The sequence below is a fragment of the Maylandia zebra genome, linkage group LG5, assembly GCF_041146795.1.
Source record: "Maylandia zebra isolate NMK-2024a linkage group LG5, Mzebra_GT3a, whole genome shotgun sequence".
Taxonomy (NCBI): Eukaryota; Metazoa; Chordata; class Actinopteri; order Cichliformes; family Cichlidae; genus Maylandia; species Maylandia zebra.
In genome coordinates this window covers 28,142,576-28,163,518 of record NC_135171.1, presented here as the reverse complement: position 1 = coordinate 28,163,518, position 20,943 = coordinate 28,142,576, and the positions used below count along the sequence as shown (strand labels likewise).

The following is a 20,943-nucleotide window of genomic DNA, read 5'->3' as shown; positions in this document are numbered from 1 at the left end:
AACAGGTAAATGAACTTTTTTTTAAATTATTTGAATATATATATGAGTGCCTGTGTATAAATACACAAACAATACACACATGCTTTCAATTGTGTAATTTAAGTGATCTAGTAGCTCTGCTTTGGAAGTTCAGTTCATGCTAGAAATGTGTTTTGGAGTTTGTACGTGTTTTGTCTCTAGGGGCCACCGCATATATTTATATATAAACATATATAAATAAAACCACTTGTTTTTACGTTAGTAATTCCTTTTGTGCATAATTTTATATTATTGTTAATAATAAATTAATTAAAGCAACAAAACAACCTGAAGAGCCGGTTCGGAGCCGAAAGAGCCGGCTCTTTTTAGTGAGCCGAACCGAAAGAGCCGGATCTCTAAAAAGAGCCGGAAATCCCATCACTAGTTTTCATATCAGAGCTCCACTGCCTGCTGATCACATGACACCCAGCAAGAAGAAATGGAAAAACTGCAATCCTCCTAAATATGTCATAACATTAGATATTTTAGTCTTTCATACAGTATTCCATGTTTCCTCTTATCTTGTTAAAATCTCCTAGTCATATTTTTAAACTGGATACCAGCAAATAAGCATTGTAACACTTGTACGCTGGGCACTGGTACTTCCAGAGGACTCTTGTCCTGAAGGGATGATGATTCTTCTTCACTGTGTTGTTCCAACAATTTGTTCCTGCTGCATTCATTCAGTCACAGTGCTGTCACATTTCTGTGCATAACAGCTGGCAGCAGTTCTAGTATTCAGATACCATCTTCACATCAGCACTGCTCATGCTAATGATTGGGGCGACCGTGGCTCACGGGGTTGGGAATCGCATCTGTAACCGGAAGGTCGCCGGTTCGATCCCCAGGCTCTCTGTCCTGGTCGTTGTGTCCTTGGGCAAGACACTTTACCCTACTTGCCTACTGGTGTTGGCCAGAGGGGCCGATGGCGCGATATGGCAGCCTCGCTTCTGTCAGTCTTCCCCCAGGGCAGCAGTGGCTACAACTGTAGCTTTCCTCCACCAGTGTATGAATGTGAGAGTGAATGAATAGTGGTATTGTAAAGCGCTTTGGGTGCCTTGAAAAGCGCTATATAAATCCAATCCATTATTATTATTAGCCTTTTGCCTCTCTCTTTACCCATACATAACAGAAATATGGGTTTTTGTGATAGTTTGTAGGTTTGGATTAATGGCTTGTGTACAGTGAAGACAATGAGGTTTCTTAGATACAACAGAACATTATAATCCATCTTCTTCATTTTGACCATTTGAAACCCTGATCCAGGCACCAAAAATGTTTAAAAAAAACAAAACAAAAAACAAACAAACACGTAAATAAGCCAAGATAACTGTCCTTTAAAGAAACTACACCTTCAGGTCATTAAACTGCACTGCTTGCAGTTTTGGCACTTACATTTTTTGTACGTTTTCTCTTTTGCCAATTCATGACCAAAAAGCCTTTTTTAATGAGAGTTCACATACCAAACTTTACTACAGTTTTTACTTGTTCCCCTGCTTGTTTTACAGAGAAGAATATTTTATGTATCAGGGGATATTTTGGGCATGTTTTGCAAGAAATTTAAATATAAAAAATAAATATGGGAATTCCTGTTATACAAGTCTGTTTATGGCAACATAAATAGACCTTGAATCATTTGCTAATAGGCTGTTTGTTGTCATTCAGCTACATCATGCTAGCAGATTAAGCCTTTAAAGGTGAGCAGACACCTGTTTTCTCAGGTGTGATTTAACATTTTTCTATTCAAGTTCCTACAATAAAGGCAAGTTAAACTCAAGTAAAGTTAAACTGAGGAGTTTGTCATATTTCAGGCCTGCTTACAAAACAAAATGACTACATCAGAAGTTAATAAAGGGTGGTCTCTGGCTGTGCAGCTACCCTTGGAAAAATGGAGAAACTTTTCTAATGGTCGTCAAACCATGTCTTTATTGATATATACTGAGAGGTCAAAACTCATCATTAAGAGTAAATGTCATCTTCATAGGGGAAGGAGTTAACATCATCACAGTTAAGTTTGCAGTTACAATGTGTCTCTCCAACTAATAAAAACACATCTATTTAACTGATTCCATTAATTTGGATAATTGGGGTACATTTACTTCAGCTTGAAGGCATTTTATTTATCAAGTTACCAGAAAGAACAAGAAAAGATTGCTATCCACTCAATGCCAGGAAAAACAATTACTTTAAACTTTTCTTCTTTCATTGGTATTGTTTTTTTCTTTTAATTGTATTTCATGTAATTTACTTTATTTATCCAAGAAAGTTAGGAAATTATTATGTCACAGCAGCTAAAGCAAATAACTCATAACAAAAACAACACAACTGAAAGTCGAATAGCTCATTAAACTAAATATTATCAATAACGTAAAAACAATTATAAAAAAAGAGCATGACTGAACAGTAAAAATACAGTATTTAGATAAATCTCTTAATCACAATCTGATTAAGCAATTATGCCTTCTCTTAATAAGCAAATAAAAAAAAAAGTACAGTAAACATGCAGGACAAAAATTTATTGTACAAAGATAAGGAAGGATCAGAGGCCGGTTCAGGGGATTCAAGAGGCTCTGCAGCAGTTATTTACAGCAGATTCTGACTGCATCAAGAAAATTACTCATTTCCAGTCATCAAATACTGCCTGCACAGACCAGACCAGCATGGCTCCAAAGCAACACATTTTTAAAAAGATGGAACAATATCTACGCCATCACATGATCTAATTTCACAGCTCTTCAACTGTGGCTCACAAGAACATCAAGTCTGCCTACACGGACACACAAAGTGCAGAGCAGAGCAACAGGAAAACAAAAAGGCTGAGTGTTTTGCATGCAGTCCAGCAAAAGGCTGCCAGTAGTTTCCATCTGCAGCATACTCACATGTTTTTAAAACAGTGCGGGAGAACATTTCATTCTGTCACAAACATAGCTCTACATGGTCATCTATTACTTACTAAAATATGTCTGCAGCACAGACTATTAAAAAAAAAAAACACACAAAAAAAACCCAAACGTGGTTGAGGGAAATTCTGGATCAAAAGACTGCTTTTACATCAAAGTTTTAACAATTAATTTATTAGTGGGACATTTTTTTTTTTTACAAAGTAAACAAGGAAGCGTAAAAGCCTGATTCATTGATTCCTTCTTTTCTGTTGTTTCTTTATGTTCTCGTCAATATTGTGCTATTTTATTATACTATAAAAACAGTCCTCGCAATTTAAAGCATAGTCTTTTATTGAAAACTCAATCTTTTGTTCACCTTTTTTCTTTTAAAGGGGATTTTGTAGATTTGTTTGTAGATTTATTTGAATTTATTTAAGGTGAAACTAGAGATAGATCCATTGATTAGACATTCGGCAGCAACACAATTGTACGTTTAAAAACAGTTAATAACACCAGTTAATAACATTCTCAAAGTGGGAGTAAATAGCATAGAGAGGTGTGACACAAGAGTTTGAACTGAACATTACGAAATGTTATCTAGATAAAGAAGTCAGCTGCAGGATAACAAAACTGACATTTTATCTTGACCAAAAACTCAAAACCATCCTCTGCTCACTTGGGCCAATCAGTGGGATGGATCCGTCCACGATTATCTCAAGTCTTATCATAGATGTGATGGAACAATTCACATAAAATGTTACAAGACAAAATAGTTGATAGGTGGATTTCTTTGGTTCAGTGATAGATAGGGATGGGTATTGATAAGATTTTCACGATTCCGATTCCATTTTCGATTCTGTTTAACGATTCGATTCTTTATCGATTCTCTTATTGATTCTTTTTTTTTTTTTTTTTTTTTTTAAAGGAGAACACTAAGGTCGATTAGCTTAGAACTTTGTTTTATATCTTCTCTTTGAACAAGATAGAAATTTAGGAGTAACATGGCCTTACAAACCCAACAGTGAGATCTTAAGAGATCCAGCCTATGGCTCTTCAATGGGGTGTCACAGGGTCCCCAAGAAAAAAAATTGTAAATGTAAAATAATAAAATAAATATTCTCCTGTAGCAATAACAAAGTATAACATAAATTATTCTGTAGCAATTACAGAATATCCAGTAATGTCCCTGCCTACAATTAAACACATTCACTTACCGAAAATCGGGGCATCTGCTGTGGCAAATGGGTTCAAGCCTTTGACCACAAACTTAGTCACTGCTCGGTGACATTCATCTATCCTGGCCTGAAAGGAGACGCTACCAGACTGCAGCAAGAACTGCCAGCATCTGAGCCAGCCAGACTCTGTCTGTCTCTCTCATCATGGTCACCTAAATGCACAGTAATGGCAGGTTTTGTAATAAGGCAGATTGCGCTAACATAATATGCACTGTTAGTTGATTATTTACCTGCCGCATTAACGGGGGAGGATGTGCAAACGTTACCGCTACTGCTGGTTTGAGATTCACGAGTCCGGAGCGGAATTAAAAACACGACATTCATTTAAGGTCATCGCGTGTTTTGTGAGCAAATGCTTTTGCATATTCGTAGTGTTTCCTCCCTTAAATGAAATGTCTACTTGCAAGTTGCCCTGTTGTCATCCGTTCTCGTAAAGTATAATCAAACTTTTGAGCGTTTGAGCCGCCGTGTTTCCTGCCAGGTAAATGACGCTCCGCAACGTGATGACGTAATTTGGGGCGACTGGAATCGTTAAGGGAATCGTTTGCAAAAATGGCAAACAATTCCTTGGAATTGAAACAGTGGGAACCGGTTCTCAGCAAGAACCGGTTTTCGATACCCATCCCTAGTGATAGAAAAAAATGTATTGTACACACAGCACTAGGGCTGGGCCATATTATACCGTTAGGCAACGATAGGAAAATGAAATATCGCGATAGAATGGGAGTAAAACGCGCATGCGCAGTGCCTTTGTTTTCATACGCACATGGCCGATTGTTGAGTGAAACAGATGAACCAGAATTGGTTTGTAAAAATGGTGCAACTTCCGTGATGTGGAACTGGTTTGGTGTTTGTCCATCAGATACACAACAAAGCACATTTTTTTGCAGAACATGCAAGCGGCCGTTCTAAGATGCTCTTAAATCTGGGAGTAATCTGGGTCCTAAACTCCGTATTCTTCAGGTCAAACAACACTGCAGCATCACTTAGAGTTAAAAACTGTCTAAATTCTTTCATCTTTAATAAAACGATCAGCATTGCTGCTTTACCAGGTGTAACTATAAAGTTTAACTTCCAGGCATCCATGAAAACAAAAGTTATTACATTTAACGGAGTTAGAAGTTAGCAGGAAGCTAGCGGAAGTTAGCTCGCTAGTTTCGCTAGTTACCTAAGCATGATATTGCATGTTCTGACTGAGAGATTTCTGAAAAAATTCAAACGTACAGCTCTGCTATCACTTCCACCATAAATGAAGACAGGAAACTAAACAGCAGTGACGTTTGTAGGGTTACTGAAGTTTGGCTAGCTGGTATATAATGATGTGCTACGTGATCGCTAGCGACACAGCTATGTTAGCATAACATAAACAGTGAAGCTGGAGGACGAACACTAACACTTTTCCACTTATAAAAGTTAACGTGAAGGTTCTTCATGGTTAGAGACAAATGCAATCGCATGGCAGGATGCTGTAAACGGACCAAACTTCAGTCAGGAGAACAACTGAGATAATCCATCCACAATACGAGGTTAGTCATTAATATACTGCAACAACATGGGAATAGAGCAGCTGCCAGAGAATTCAACATTAATGAATCAATGGTACAGAAGTGGAGGAAGCAAGAAGAATGAGTTTAATAAAGTTTGATTTATCTGACTGCTTTGTTTCGCTTAATGTGCCTTATAATCCCGTGCACCTTATGGTCCAAAAAATGCGTACTGCACACTGCAGTTTAATGTTGCAAAGCACCTCTTTTTGACTTCAGTGGATATTATACATGGTTATGCTCAGGATATGTCAGCCCATTTCTACTGGAAATGCCTTTTGGTTAAACTTTCAGCAAGGAATTTGCATTTGCACTGTTACATTTTTATAAAGCTTTAATGTACATAAAAACCAGCTTCTTGTTTAAGTGAAAATAAATGGAAGGTTGTCTTTTTGCGCTAGTAATGTTGTGGAGTTGTATTTTGTCTCGCATCAATTATATCGTCGGTTATATCGTTATCGCAAATTTTCAAATATATATCGTGATAAATATTTTTGGCCATATCGCCCTGCTCTACACAGCACATTTCTCTTCCACCTCTAATAGGTTTGATATTGCTCTTCATCTCTGTTGCACTGGCCTTTTGATATGTCTCACTGGTGTAAAGCTTCCAAGACCCATGTATTTCCACTGTCAGTGAAGAAAAAGAAAAAAACCATTGGAGTGGTAATCCCATTTTTTTTTTGTTAACCATAAAAAACGTCAGGAAAGTATTTAAAAATACTAAACCCCTGGCCTCAATACAGTCCCCCTAACCAGCATTTCACCGCAGGAAGTGCAGGCAATAAATTTAAACTCTGGGCCTCCAACGGGCTTAAAAGGATTCCAGATCAGGAGGACAGCATCAGGAGATTAACCTTAGAGATTACACTTTTGATAATGAGCAGGTTGTTTCTGAAGCGATAATGTAAAATGCCAAGAATAAAAAAAGTATAAAGAAGCTCTCTACACAGCTGCCACATCAGCTTTAAGAAACCCAACAGTGACCTGTACAAACAACCAATCAGGTCCCTTTTTAGATTTCCAGCTTTAGTTCATTTTAGTTTTGTTGGCAACATATAGTCCAATTTCATCTCGAGTGGTAAAACAAATAAAAATACTGCACACAAACATTCAGTATCCATTTAACCACAGCCTGAGCGGGCTTTTAAAAAAAATGACCAGAGTTTAATCAACAAGTCTTGCTGCACATGTGTTAAAATTTATAGAGCAAACATTCCTATGCGAGTTAATATGGAACTAAAACTAACAACATCTAGAAAATACTTCAGTTCCAGTACTCTGTAACAATGCTGGCATCCACACACCAGGAACAGCAATGACTTCACTGAATTTTAATATTTTGCAAAGCTAGTTTTAGTTTCCACCAATTACTTTTTACACACACAGACTTTAAATGCCTGTGGTTCCCAGGTATAATATGTATTCGGAAGGGCTCCATCTTCATCACCTTAAACTGCAGCTGGTAACTGTATTAGTTGTCCTTGCTGCCTATCCCAACCACAACCAGCATCAAGTGGAGAACTGGCTCATGTGCGCTGAGGTCATTAACAAAACAACACAAAACAATGCTACCCGCAGACCAAGATGGTGGATCTGAAGTCTGTCTACGAGCTGAGAAATCAAAGATGCATCTAATTAATAACTGTCACAAACAATATAAACTATTATTCATTAATTTATAAAAGAAAGCACAGGTTGGTCGAACGGTCACACAGAGAGCCACTTCCCCTGTCACCACCACATACAGAAATTCAATGAGAAACACTGAACAGATACAATCAGCAGCTGCAGCGACACACTGTTGTTTAGACACAAACTTTAGGTCATGGTACTATTTGACTTTAAAGCTCTGTAAATATCAAAAGCATGAAAACAGTCCGACCAGTGTTGCCCAGAAACCTGCCTGAAATTCTGGACCTCAAAGACCTTACCTGGGAGGTATTCTCCTCGTACGTCAGGTAGTGATTTGTCACAGGCCAAAGTTCACCTTTCAGCTAATACCTCACCCTGACTATTCTGAGAAATGCCTGCCCCCCTCCACAGCTTCTAACTTTTACTTCATTTCTCTTCTGGTTTCAGAGGAAGCAGCTGATTCTTCTCTACTTTTCCACGGAGCGCATGAAGTCTAAGACTAACTTGCTTTCTTCGTCTCTCCGCTCCTCCCCTCTGAACAAACAGCTGAGTTTCTTCCTTTAACTTGTGCAAGGTACTGTAGCTCCACCCCTCCTGGCACTCACTGTTAGGAAACACTCCTCTCTGCTGCAACTATGACTCTTCACTACCTTTATCATCTTGTGGGAGGTCAAAGGTAGCCTGGATAAATCACTTGGCAACTGATTTATCATCTTTAATCCCAACCTATTTTTGAGCTGACATTTTATTGTCCTGCTCACCTGGCTGGAAGAGCAGTGAATCTGAAAATGAAACACCCCCATTAACCACATGACCACAAGTATGCGTGAGTGTTTTACGGAAATACGGACAGCAGTAACAGACTGATAGGGGAAACAAAGAAGTACTATTGTTGTGATCAAAACAATGACACGAGACGCATGCACAGGCCAGACTTTAATAATTCATAGCTCAATGTTTACCTTATAAAATTAACTTTCATTATTTTAAAGAAGTAGTTCAACAGAGCAATGCAGGAACACTAACACACAACTTGCTCGAATTTATTCTTTGGATCTGTATGTGTTTTTCTGTGTCTCACCACATAAACAATATTGTGGGAAAAAATGACTTCACAAAGGCAGAAAACTGCTGATCCTCACTTACAAACATTTCTGGCCACAAGTCATCCAGTGAGGTCACAACAGGTGTTTTAGATTAGATGGAAGACCGAATAATAAGGAAACACTCCCACGTTGTTACCTCCTATTTTAAATGAACTATAATTGAAGCGGCTCCAGGGAGCTGTGCTGTTCAGAGGACTTTATGGAGACTTCTGAGCATCAAACAGCAATAAAACTCAATACATTTTCATTGATCTATAAAAAGTATTTAATATTATAGAGAAAATGTTTAGAGTAAGAGATGACGGCTAAATAGTTATCAGTATGTGGAAATGGATACTGCTGAAAAATACTTATGGGGAAGCACAAAGTCCAGTCCTGTGCCTCATATGTTTTATATTATATAATAATGACATTGTCAGTTATCAAAACTACTTTATTTGTCAACAACACTAATTTACATCACTGTGGGCAAAGTCTAGCACAGATTATGTAAACAAAGTTTTCACATTACTAAAAATTTTTTATTAATGTTTATTTAGTGGTTGTTTGAAATTAGAAATGCAGTATCAATGTGGAGAAAGGGGATATTAAATAAAGATGTAAATCTGAAAATGGTTCAGTTTGGGGAGTATCTTTAAAGGGTTATAAGGAGAGTGGAGTTCATTATATAGATAAAGATGTTCATAAAATAAAATTGAAGCATAGTTATGGTTATGAAACTGTCGTTTTTCGTCTTCTGTGCATTTTCTTTGGTCTTTGGGTTTTTTAAATGAAATTTAGTTCTAAACGTGCTGCTATATAAAAAGTGTAATTTGCCTTCTTTCTATTTGATTAATTTCTTTCTTGTGGACATTTGTCACTATCAAAGTTTTCAAAGACCCAGCTTTGGTTTAATGTAAAATTGCAAACACAGTAACCATCTTTATAAAGCTGTAGGCAGATCTCCAGAAAGCTAATTCTAATACCAGGGAGCTGAGACATTCTTCAGCTATTAATAAATCTTCTGACATCCCTCCCCTTCAGCAGCACTCTAGAGACAGAGTCCAACTGTTAGTTAAATAAGAAGAGCTGTTTGATTAAAGGAAATGGTAAAAAAAAAAAAAAAAAAAAAAAAGTGAAATTTGACCTGTTGGAGGTAAAAAAAAAAAAAAAGTCAAATGTGGTCCTGAGACAGAAGGTAGCATCATTGCTCTGTAAGTCTATGATGCCGTAATTGTTTGTTTTGTTTTTGTTTTCTTTCCTGCCTGTCCCGTTTGGTTCTTTTGCCATCAGAATTATTGTCTAAAGGCAAAGAAAGATGCCCAACGGATTTACTTTGCCAAATGGACAATCCCGGCCTTGCCGTATTGGTCTATTTGATTCACCTTTGCTTTTATTGTTTATTTTCTTTTCACTTGCTACACATGGGACAGACATGACTGGGGGAAAGAAAAGGGAGAGAGAAAGAGAGGTAGGGAAAGAAAAACAGCAGGGGAGAGGAACTATGATAAAGGGCAAAAAACAAAAACCAACACAACAAACAGACAAAAAATGCTGTAATTGTTCCCGTAATATTCCAATATATTGGGAATATAATATCAGATGCTGAAGGTCAAAGGTCAAACTAGAGACTACAGTCGTTTCCCCACAGAACATGTTGGACGCTTCTTTAGATCTCAGGTAAGCACCATTCACTTTCATGCATTATTGACCATGTGGATAAAATACTACCGTTGGTGTTAATTGATGGACTTCTTAAACCTGTGCTGAACTACAATCCAAACCTGCACATCTGAAAATAAACCAGGACAATTCTGTTACGGCCTTTTTATTTTACTCAGTTTTCGTGTGGGGGCTTGTGTATGTTACTCCCCTCCTGCCGCCTAGCAGAGGGGGTCGTAACAATTCATCACAACTCACCACTAAAATACCACACATCTGCAGTGACAGAGAGACAGGGGAAAAAATTACAGAGACTGAAATGATTTTGTTCCTGTGCAAAGGCATACTAGAAACCAGAAAGTGACTGATGATCACTTGTTCAAAAAGCAAAATTACTCATAATTTCAAATCAGAATCCTGGTAACTAATATCTGATGTCTCACAAATGTCTAAATGGATTATTCCATCCAGGTTATTTTTATATTCCAATTCTTATTGATTTCACTTCCTAGTTGTGCATCAGAATCTTCACTTCGTGAAGCTTTGTTTGTGACAAAAAGCAGTTGTAAATGAAAAGCCGTCTTTCCAGGTTGGGAAAAATGTATCACACAATGTCCAAATTTGGATAAACAGTCAAAGTAAGCTCTAAATGCATCCCAAGACCTCAGCTTTATTCATTAGACAAGTGTGTGGCCTGTCATCTAGAGATTTAAACATTTGATTTCAGTAGTTGTCAGTAGTAATGCTACGTGGTTACTTAAACAAAATATTCATATTATACTAAGTAGAAAACCAGTTAACTACCAGAGGTGACATGTTATGTAGCCACATGGCACAAGGTAGGAGCCCCTCTCTTTCAGTGACAAGAAGTTCAGTGTCAGAGCAAACTGAAATAAAACCACTTGACCACAGCAGTGTTTTCCGGTCCTCTGTGTGGAAGGAAGTGCTAGCACTGCTAACATTAGCTAGACTTGGCAAACTAATCTTAAAGTCCTGCACGTGTGACAACATGAAAGTGCCGCACATTTTAGCAACATGTAAAATACAGTTTGATTCCTGAAGAACGTGATTAACAGTTACAAATAGATCTCAAACACACACATTTTTAGGAACAATAGTCGATCATTAGATTGGGCTTGTTTGAATTATTTGTGAATGTTTTCATACTGTTAACAACTAATTCTTGGTGTCCTTTAGTTTTGCAACCCAGCTTTTTGTTTTCTAGCACAGACAGCATGAACAAACCAGACCCAAGACTCCGGTCAGCGTGGCTGATGGGTTTACCAGACTGGAAGCTGAGCAGCATGGCAGCATATGGCACTGCCCAACACAGCACTGAGCCCCAGTAACACTAATGCACACGTCCAGCCAATTACAAACACACAGACACGCAAGTGGGACTCTGAGTACAGTAGGAAGTTCCATGCTGGGTCAGCGGCTGGTCAGCTACAGCCCATTTAACACAAACACACACAAAGAAAAGCAAAGACACATGTAAACACTCAGCATGAGTCAATATAAGAAAAATGGGGGGGGGGACCCTAAAACTCAAATGAACAGTTGATTCAAAAGGTTATTACACAGGCCAGAATTATTAACACACACTCGCAGACCCTTATCCTCAGCTCATTAACTGCCCTCATCGTCAACTAGACTGATAATAATCACATCACTACACAAGCAGAAATTGGGTGTGTGTGTGTGTGTGTGTGTGAGAGAGAGAGAAAGCATTTAACCTTAACCAGACAACCATTAAATCAGCAACAACATCTGGTTAAGTCTGTATCAGTATACTGTTGCTTTAATGAGCAGCAATAAATCCCAATTTTTCAGAAGAATGTGTAGTGTAGAAACTGTAGAAAGCTTTGTTAAAAAATATAGTCTGTTATTACTACATAAACAAATCTTCATGGATCAATGTGAGTGGTGCTTACTCGCTTCGTCGGCGTGCCTCCATCCCATCAGGTAGGAAGAGTTTGATTGTTGACACGATGCAGCCATGGGTGACTGCAGACAAAAAGAGAAAAGACACTTCAATATTGTTCATATGAAGAAAACGAAATAAAACAGAGCAGAATGTTTACATATACAAAATCCTGGATCATCAGCGAATATAGAGACTCTAGAGAATCCATGTCAAACATGCATCCCGGGCTGACTATGTGTCAAAGTTCATAATTTTTAAGGAAAAGATTTCTGCCTTTCTGGCCCATATTAACAAATCCTATGAGGTATCAAATTTCATATTATTGAAGGTTTTCTGATATAATTAGGTATGGTTCAGAGTAATCACCAGTAGCTCACGAGTAAAAGGCAATTTTTTCACCAGTAGCTGCAGAGCTGTTGTATTACCACTACCTTCAGCCCTGTTGAAGATTATTCCACAGATTGTCAAACACATGGTGAGTCAGTGCCTGAGTGTTTGAGCGTATGTTGCTTCTTTCTGGGGCTGTGCGATATGACCAAAATCTCATATCCCGATATAAGACCTCTATCATCCCGATAACGATATAAATCACAAAAATGTTACACTTTCTGAAAATTCTGTGAATCTCGGGCAGCTTGACTTGCGTGAAGTGTTTTCAGCTGGGCGTCGCGTACATGGAGTCGAATGTTTTAACCAATGCATGAAACTATACATTTTTAGACATAAGTTGTAATGGCCGCCATTTTCTTTGTGAGTATTTATTACACGGCATGCTGCGGGGAAAAGCCTGTTCTAACGTTTGAATCTAAGGTTTATTTTTTAGCACCTGACGGCTCTTTTTTGCTTCTCATCCGTAAACACTATGCATACTCTTTCACGTGATTCAGTTTATTTTAAAAAGTCTCAACAGGATCTTGAGCTTTATTCTGAAAGGTTTATGTGGAAAATAAACAAGCAGACACGCAATGGTTTTGCCGTCGCTGTTGTTAACGACAACGTGTAGAATAGAATAGAATAATCCTTTAATTGTCCCACAAGGGGAAATTTGGTTGTAACAGCAGCCAGAAAGACACACATACAACAAACAGTACACAGGACACAGAACAGAAACAGACACAATTTTTCTTACATATTTACAAAAACAGGCGCTTGTCCGTCCATAGTGTGGTTATATTAAATATAAGAGAAAGAGAGAACTTTAAGAAATTAATATAGCCACTACAGTGACCATCAAAACGGTGAAAAAAATAAAATATTGCCATAAACAGTAACTGCTACCAGGTCAAGCTTGTGTCCTGTGTGTCACAACAAAGAAGTGGTTTGTTTTGAGCTAAATAAAAGCACACGTGCTGTAGTGCCTGGATCAGCATGTGAGCTGACTGTGTGCAGAGGCACACAGATGGACAGAAAAGAGGGAGTCACATGGAGGGACTGGGATTTTTAGATCAGGTCATCCTGAACCATGCCTTAGTTATGCGACAGACTCAGGTGGCTGGGGGACTTCCCATGATGCACTGAGCATTTCTTCTTTACTCCCGTCTTTTCACTAACTGTACGATAACATGCCACTATCATCTCTATTCTTGTCCGTTTTCTCTTTTCCCTCCTCTCACCCCACAACTGGCCACAGAAGATCCTGCCCCTCCCCAAGTCTGGTTCTGTTTGAGGTCTCTTCCTGTTAAAAGAGATTTCTTCCTCCTCGCTCTTGTAGGGGATCATTTGATTGTTGGTGTTCTCTTTCTCATAATTGATGGGGTTCTTATAGTACAAAGCAACTTAAGACAACTATTGTTGTGAAGGGGTAGTGTTAATAGAATAAATACATATCCTATTTCCAGTATACAGAGACTAAATTTGTTTAGACACAGCTTTTTGTCGTTTTGCTTATTTTTTTAATGCATAACAACAGTTCCCAGAACACACTTCTCTAAAGCTACCGGGCTTGTCATGCATGCACTGGCGCAAATCCAGGATGTGAAAACAAAAACGTGTTTCTAGACCCTAGTGACTTATTTTCATATTGCTGATAAATTAAAGTAGTTATACAGTTTGTTTTACCAGAAGAGACTCATATTTTTTATTATATAATTTAACTTGATATAATCTTCTAAAATCTGTAAAAAGGTATAGATCAGTCTTTTTTTTCATAACCTCTGACAGAAGTTTAATGCCTGTTGGAACTCCAGTATGAAAATGGCTTAAGTAGAGCTGAAAATCTGACCTTAATATGCGCTCTCTGGTGTGTATGTATGCATTAGCTCATATGACCAAAGCTAAATGAGCCCAGAGCCATCCTTGAAGGTTAGTCAAGTGTGATTACTTGACATGTGTGCATTATTAACTATAAGAGTAAGGAAAAATCCTCTGTCCATTATGTATGCTGACTGAGAAGCATAAAATATGTGCTTTGCCCCATAATACATCACTGTATGTCATCATATTCCACATGTGATCTTTGTACCTTTGCGTGTGTTCTCAGTGACGTCGACGCCAAACTGGATGATGTCGCCGGAGAGGACCTCACAGGGTGGACTCTCCTCCGAGCCACGACTCAACCTCTGGCTGTTGATGAATGTCCCATTGCTGCTTTTAGTGTCTTGCAGGTAGAACTGAAACATGCAAAACAACAGGTCACAACCATGTGAAGAAAACTGACACTTATAAACAAACATGAACAGAAAACTCTAAATTGAAGAAGAGTCGAGTTAAAATAGATCCCCAGATTAAAAGAGAGAAATAAATTATGACAGGAAATATGAAGCTATGGCTCATAATGGCAGAAATTATATTTCACAACCTTTTGGTAGTATGATTTTCATATTGTCAAACAAATATTAAGTATTTATCAGTAATCAAAGCCAATTAAATAGTATATTTTTGGAAAAGAAATGTCTGCATAAACTATTTCCTTGTTTTCACCAGTGGTAGGATTTAACATGTTACCAACTACACCCTCTGGAACCTGGACACTGTTTGCTATTCACCAACAAAAACAACCAATATAAAATAAAAATGCACTACAAATGACCAGGCCTCAAACTGATAAAAACATGTACAATACAAAGCTAAATACTTGGTGTATCCAAAAAACAAAAAGAAAGCAAAAACACACACAAAATGATCTGACCCCCGTCCAATGAATTTCACCAGAACATAAAACTGAAACTCTTGACATGAACTCCCCTGGAGCAACGTGGGGTTAGACGGCACCAAAAAAAATATTCTGCTTTGTTTACCTAATTATTCATGTCACCCAACCACAACATAGCCTCACAGTTACAGAGCCACCTGTCACCATCGATGGCTGCAGTCTACCTCCTTGTAATACACAGATTTTACAATGTTGTATTACCATATTTTTTGGACTATAAGGCGCACCGGATTATAGGGCACATTAAGCGAAACAAAACAGTCAGATAAGTCAAAATTTACTCAACCCATTCTTCTTGCTTCCTCCACTTCCGTACCATTGATTCATTAATGTTGAATTCTCTCACAGCTGCTCTATTCTATGTTGTTGCAGTATATTAATGACTAACCTCATAATGTGGATGGATTATCTCAGTTGTTCTCCTGACTGAAGTTTGGTCCGTTTACAGCATCCTGCAATGCGATTGCATTTGTCCCTTACCATTGGGAACCTTCGCGTTAACTTTTATTGACTAGAAAGAAGTTAGCGTTCATCCTGCAGCTTCACTGTGTTTATGTTATGCTAACATAGATGTGTCGCTAGCGATCACGAAGCACATCATTACATGCCAGCTAGCCCAACTTCAGTAACCCTACAAAATACACTCCTGTTTAGTTTTCTGTCTTCATTTATGTTGGAAGTGGTAGCAGTGCTGTACGTTTTAATTTTTTCAGAAATCATGTTTAGGTGGAAAATAGCGAGCGCCGTGTACCACATAAAATTGGTTCGAGGTCAATAAGCACAACCAGGATTCATACATAAGGTGCACCGGATTAAAAGGCACACTGTTGATTTTTGAGAAAATTAAAGGATTATAAGTGCACCTTATAGTCTGAAAAATATGGTACAAGCACAGCAGCTACCCAGAGATGACCCTGGTGAGGCATAGGCACAAGGTTTTATTTTTCAGGGGAGAAAGAGGAACTCATCTTGGTTTGTAAATTCCCACTGTAAAACCTCACAATGAGCATTATTTGCCATCAACATCTTTTTGTTTTAAACCAGAGGTGAAGAGTGAGGGACACTGGATTCTTGTATGTCAATCACAAAGTAGAGGGTAATGGGAACCACAGCCAATAGCATGTTGTGTTTAGTAAGTCTCACGGTACTTTGTGAAATAGTCAGGACACAATTTTCATCAGACCAGATGTCATATCAACTAGAGATAGACCGATCCGACATTACGTATCGGTATCGGTCCAATACTGACCTAAATTACTGGATCGGCTATCGGAGAGAAATAAAAACTGTAATCCGATCCATTAAATATCACAAAAGCACTTCACAAAACTTGCGACATGGCAGAACTCAGCTTATAACTTTAGCACATCGGAGCAGTATGCGTCACGTGGTACAGCGGCTGTGGCGTGTGAGACCTCTCGGCGGTCTGGTTGAGCATTTGGAGCCTCGCTACCAAACCGGAATTTCATCTCTGAGAACGTTATCCCAGAGAGAAGTAAAGCAAGTGTGTAAGTTCATCTCTGAATGTTCATAAAGCATTCCCACGTTAAGCTTATGACTGCCTCTCATTCTCTCCCCCTCCCTCTCCTGCTGCTACTTCAATCATGAAACTAATCAATGATCAGCTGATCGGCTTTTCAGTCGCGAGTCCCGTCTCTCTTGTCTGTTTTTGGCCCACTTTGCATGTTTATGCTTGATAAGCTGTTGTTAGAATTTATTTAATATTACTTTCTACACCAGGATCCTTTTCTACGTAGCTGACGGCTGGTAACTGTGCAGGGGCAGGTCTAGCAAGGTTTTGCCAGGGGGGCAGGTAGGGCGTTAACAGGGAAAGGGGGAAAGAAATACTTTTCTTTCTTATTCTCATTTAAAATGTCTAGCTTTTGATAAATAATTATCTGAATCTTACACCCAAAGTTTTAATCTGATGTAAAATGTATAGAAGTCTATTACTAAATATAGTAACTATTAAGTCTAATATATACCCTAGTAAGCTATAGTACTTTTACCTTTGGGAAGGTACCATCTGTGCAGTCTGCAATTCTGTTGAAGAAAGATGTTGAATCTATTTAATTATTGTAGAAAAATAATTGATTTCTGTGCAATTTTTTTTTAACATTTATTTTTTATTTTACACGTGCATTAAATTAAAGTAGATTACGTCGATTAAGCGGGGGGGGGGGGTTCCCTATTCATTTATTTATGTATGTATTTATTTTTTAACCTATTAGTTAGGTTGTTTAATATTTCCGCTAAGTACTCTTTAAAATACCAGAATAGGGAGGATGGTGTAGGCTTAAGTTTATTAGATTGATCAGTATTGCTGAACTATGAAATATTTTGGGTGCAGTGTATTTTTTGCATACAGATATAACAGAATAGCTTTATTGTTTTGTTTTTTAAAACTTGAGTATGAACTTATACAAAATGCAGCAAAATATTTTAAAAACTGTTTTATTGATTAAAAAAATACACTATATCGGATTCATATCGGTATCGGTAGATATCCAAATTTATGATATCAGTATCAGACATAAAAAAGTGGTATCGTGCCATCTCTAATATCAACCGATTTGCATCCATGCACATTGATTACAGATTTTTTTGCCCCTGAAGGAGGGATGTTCGATATAACGATATATATTGGCGATATAAAAACGTATATCGTTTGTTTTGTGGCGTCGTAAAATAAACTCTTTACAGCAATATTTTTTCATCGTTTTGATGGTCACTGTAGTGGCTTTATTAATTTCTTAAAGTTCTCTCTTTCTCTTATATTTAATATAACCACACTACGGACGGACAAGCGCCTGTTTTTACGTGTTGTCGTTAGCAACAATGAGTGTAAAACAAGGTAACAAGTCCGCTTGTTTGTTTTCCACGTAAACCTTTCACAATAAAGCTCAAGATCCTGCTGAGGCTTTTTAAAATAAACTGAATCACGGGAAAGAGTATGCAGAGAGTTTACAGATGAGAAGAAAAACTTCACGCAAATCGAGTTGCCCGAGATTCACAGAATTTACAGAAAATATTACATTTTTGTGATTTATATCGTTGTCAGTAAATGTCTTATATCGGGATATGAGATTTTTGTCATATCGCACAGCCCTATCCTGAAGGGCAAAAAAGTTTGGAGGCTCATATCTCATGTCTTTCACAAATCAGAGATGTCATCCTCTGCTGACCATTACAAAAATGTCATACTTTAGATCACACGCCTTATAAATCGTGCAGGTTGACACCCACCAGGCCCACAAACAGACAGACATAGCTACTCTGAAATCACCCAGGGACTCCCGCAGTCCTGTTTCAAAGCTTTAAGATGACTGTTTTCATCATCACCATTTTGGCATTTTATAATCAGATGTCACAAGCGAGGGTTTGTGACAAGCAGAGGTCGATGTTTTGAGAAAATTCAGGCTTCTCCCTGTTATCCATCTTTTATATACAGTCTATATACACAGAGAACACCCATGATGGTAAACCATAAACAAGAAGCCAAAATCATGTTCGTTCATATGATTCAGGAAACCCATGCAGAATATCTTGATTGATATCAGACAGGAAACAACCAGTCAAAACAAAACACAAATTAGAGCAAACACAGATATTAACAGCTAAAATTGAAACACAAACGAGCACACACAGATAAAGGTAACACAGACACAGCAAAAATTACACACACACACACACACACACAGATAACGATCTGATCTGGATGCCCGGGGCCTTTTTGCCTGTTGTTCCAGGAGTTTCATTCATCAGCTTTCAGCTCTCCGTCATGACTTGAAACGCTCTGTCCTACCAGAGAGAGAGGAAGGAGGGACTGAAGGAGGAAACGGCAAAAAACAAGCCACGGAGAGAGAGAGAGGCTGAGGCTGACTGGCTCACTTCGCTGTTTATCCCACTGCAGTGTGCAACGAAAAGCTAGCAATTCACACCTCATGATAGCTATACACTAACACACACACACACACACACACACACACACACACACAGAGTTACCTCCTGTCCCCATGGTAACCTGGAGATGGGGAGGGAGGGACCTAACTATAGAGCTTTTCACCCAGCAACACCGCACACACACACACACTATGCGTCACATATGGCTCTCGCAGACTTACATTCTCACGCACATACACAGAGAAACCATGACATCATCCACCTGTGAGCTGCAGACAGCGAGTTCAGTCTGCTGACTGTGACGCCTGATTTCTCATAGAGCACCTGAGACGTGGACTTGTTTCACAACATATATTACGACATGTCACACAACCAGGAAGTAACAATAAAGCAGAGCACAGAAGCAGCAGACATGGTGAGTAAAACGGTGCCAAAGTCATATACACAGAGCACAGCAGGGATAAAAAGAAAATCGCAGCAAGAGTTTCATGAAGAAAAAAATATGCCAAAAAAAGTTTTATATCAATATAAAATGCCACAATCCCACATGTGGGAAGTGGCGGGTAAAGTGAGGAACGTAGAACTGCTTTTGGCTCCTCCTTTATTCACAAGGGGTTGCACTTCGATCTGCACTTGCGTAGACTGATTTTTTACACTCTTTGGCCCTCAGAAGATAACACTCTCAGTTGTTTGTGTCTTGTTCTCAAACCAGGAACCTTTTGTGTACAAGGCAAATGTGTTAAACACTACACCATAGAGCCACTATACTAATGCCACTATGTTAAAAATCTAAATCTGCAAAATAATTATGTCACTAAATCTTTGAAATAAATCTTAGTAAACCTTTGTCCCCCCTTTACATCCATGTATCTATGGGGGTCATCTGGTCACGAACCAGGATGCTCAGATGTGCACCGTGTTGCTGATCTATTAAAGGTTGTTTTTGTTGTTGTTTTTAAACAATCCTAAAATGAATCATTCACCATTTGTGTGTCAACCAGCTCCAGCTTCACATTATACTGTCACAGCGCCATTTTTACTCCTTCAGTCTTTTTCTTGAAAATAACACAAGAGGTTACTTGGGCTGAATGTTGTAATACTATGTATTCACTTGCACACTCCTAAGTAGTGTCTACTTTGAGTCTTTCTTTGATTAAATTTGGTATTCAAATTTAGGAAGTACTGGGATCAAATTTCTGATATCGTCATGCATCTACCCAGAAGTAATCAAAGCAGTCTGTGAGGCATCAGCCACACTGGCCATCATCCATTTCACTGTCCTGAAAACTTTCCATAATGACTAATAAGTGGCTAACTATTAACAAATGCGTGAGTGAATGAGCCATTAGTTTATTACCAGGTCACTGAGAGGAGAAAACAGACCAGCTGGCTGTTTTAAGGCTGAATTTAAGTTTGTTGATTGGACATTTTATCTGATTTAACATTCTGAAATGAAGACACAACAAAGAAGATTCCAGAGTGACGCACTGTGGATATGAGCTGAGATTTCTTCCATGCATACCAGTATGAGAGAAGGAATTCTTTCCCAGTTTAATCAGTCTGCAAACTCAAATACCACAGAGCAGGATGAGCTACTGTCTTTTCAACTACAGTTCTGCAATCTCTTCTAAAGGGTCAAGAAACTCAAGTAGAAAATGAAAATAATGTTTGTCAAATATAATATTTGTTTAATAACATGCAGGTATATATGTTTGTGTTGTATAGAGTTGTCCACCTGCTTTGTTGGGATTTCTTGGAAAAAATAGCCATGTGTTGCGTTTTGTTGTTTGTTTAAATTTTGACAGTGCTGGTCCACAATCACCAAAAAAAGTAATTTAAAAAAAGTAATAAAAAAGTAATAATGAACATTTAAAAAGATTGATTACTAGAACAGTTTCTTC

The 20,943-nt window shown here is 38.2% G+C and overlaps 1 protein-coding gene across 10 annotated transcripts in view; it reads right to left on the bottom strand.

Annotated features, from left to right (window-relative positions):
- Positions 1–20,943, bottom strand: part of slmapa (sarcolemma associated protein a) — an 87,001-nt gene that overhangs the window by 40,660 nt on the left and 25,398 nt on the right. For 9 of the 10 annotated variants that reach the window (XM_004548806.4, XM_004548805.6, XM_004548807.5 and 6 more), the window contains exons 2-3: positions 14,450–14,597; positions 11,996–12,068 (exon numbers count right to left, since the gene is read on the bottom strand). In XM_004548806.4, coding sequence (XP_004548863.1) covers positions 11,996–12,068; positions 14,450–14,597 — 221 coding nt within the window. Of the gene's footprint in view, positions 1–7,613; positions 7,848–11,995; positions 12,069–14,449; positions 14,598–20,943 lie in introns of those variants that run through there. The other variant, XM_004548812.6, reaches the window with a different exon arrangement.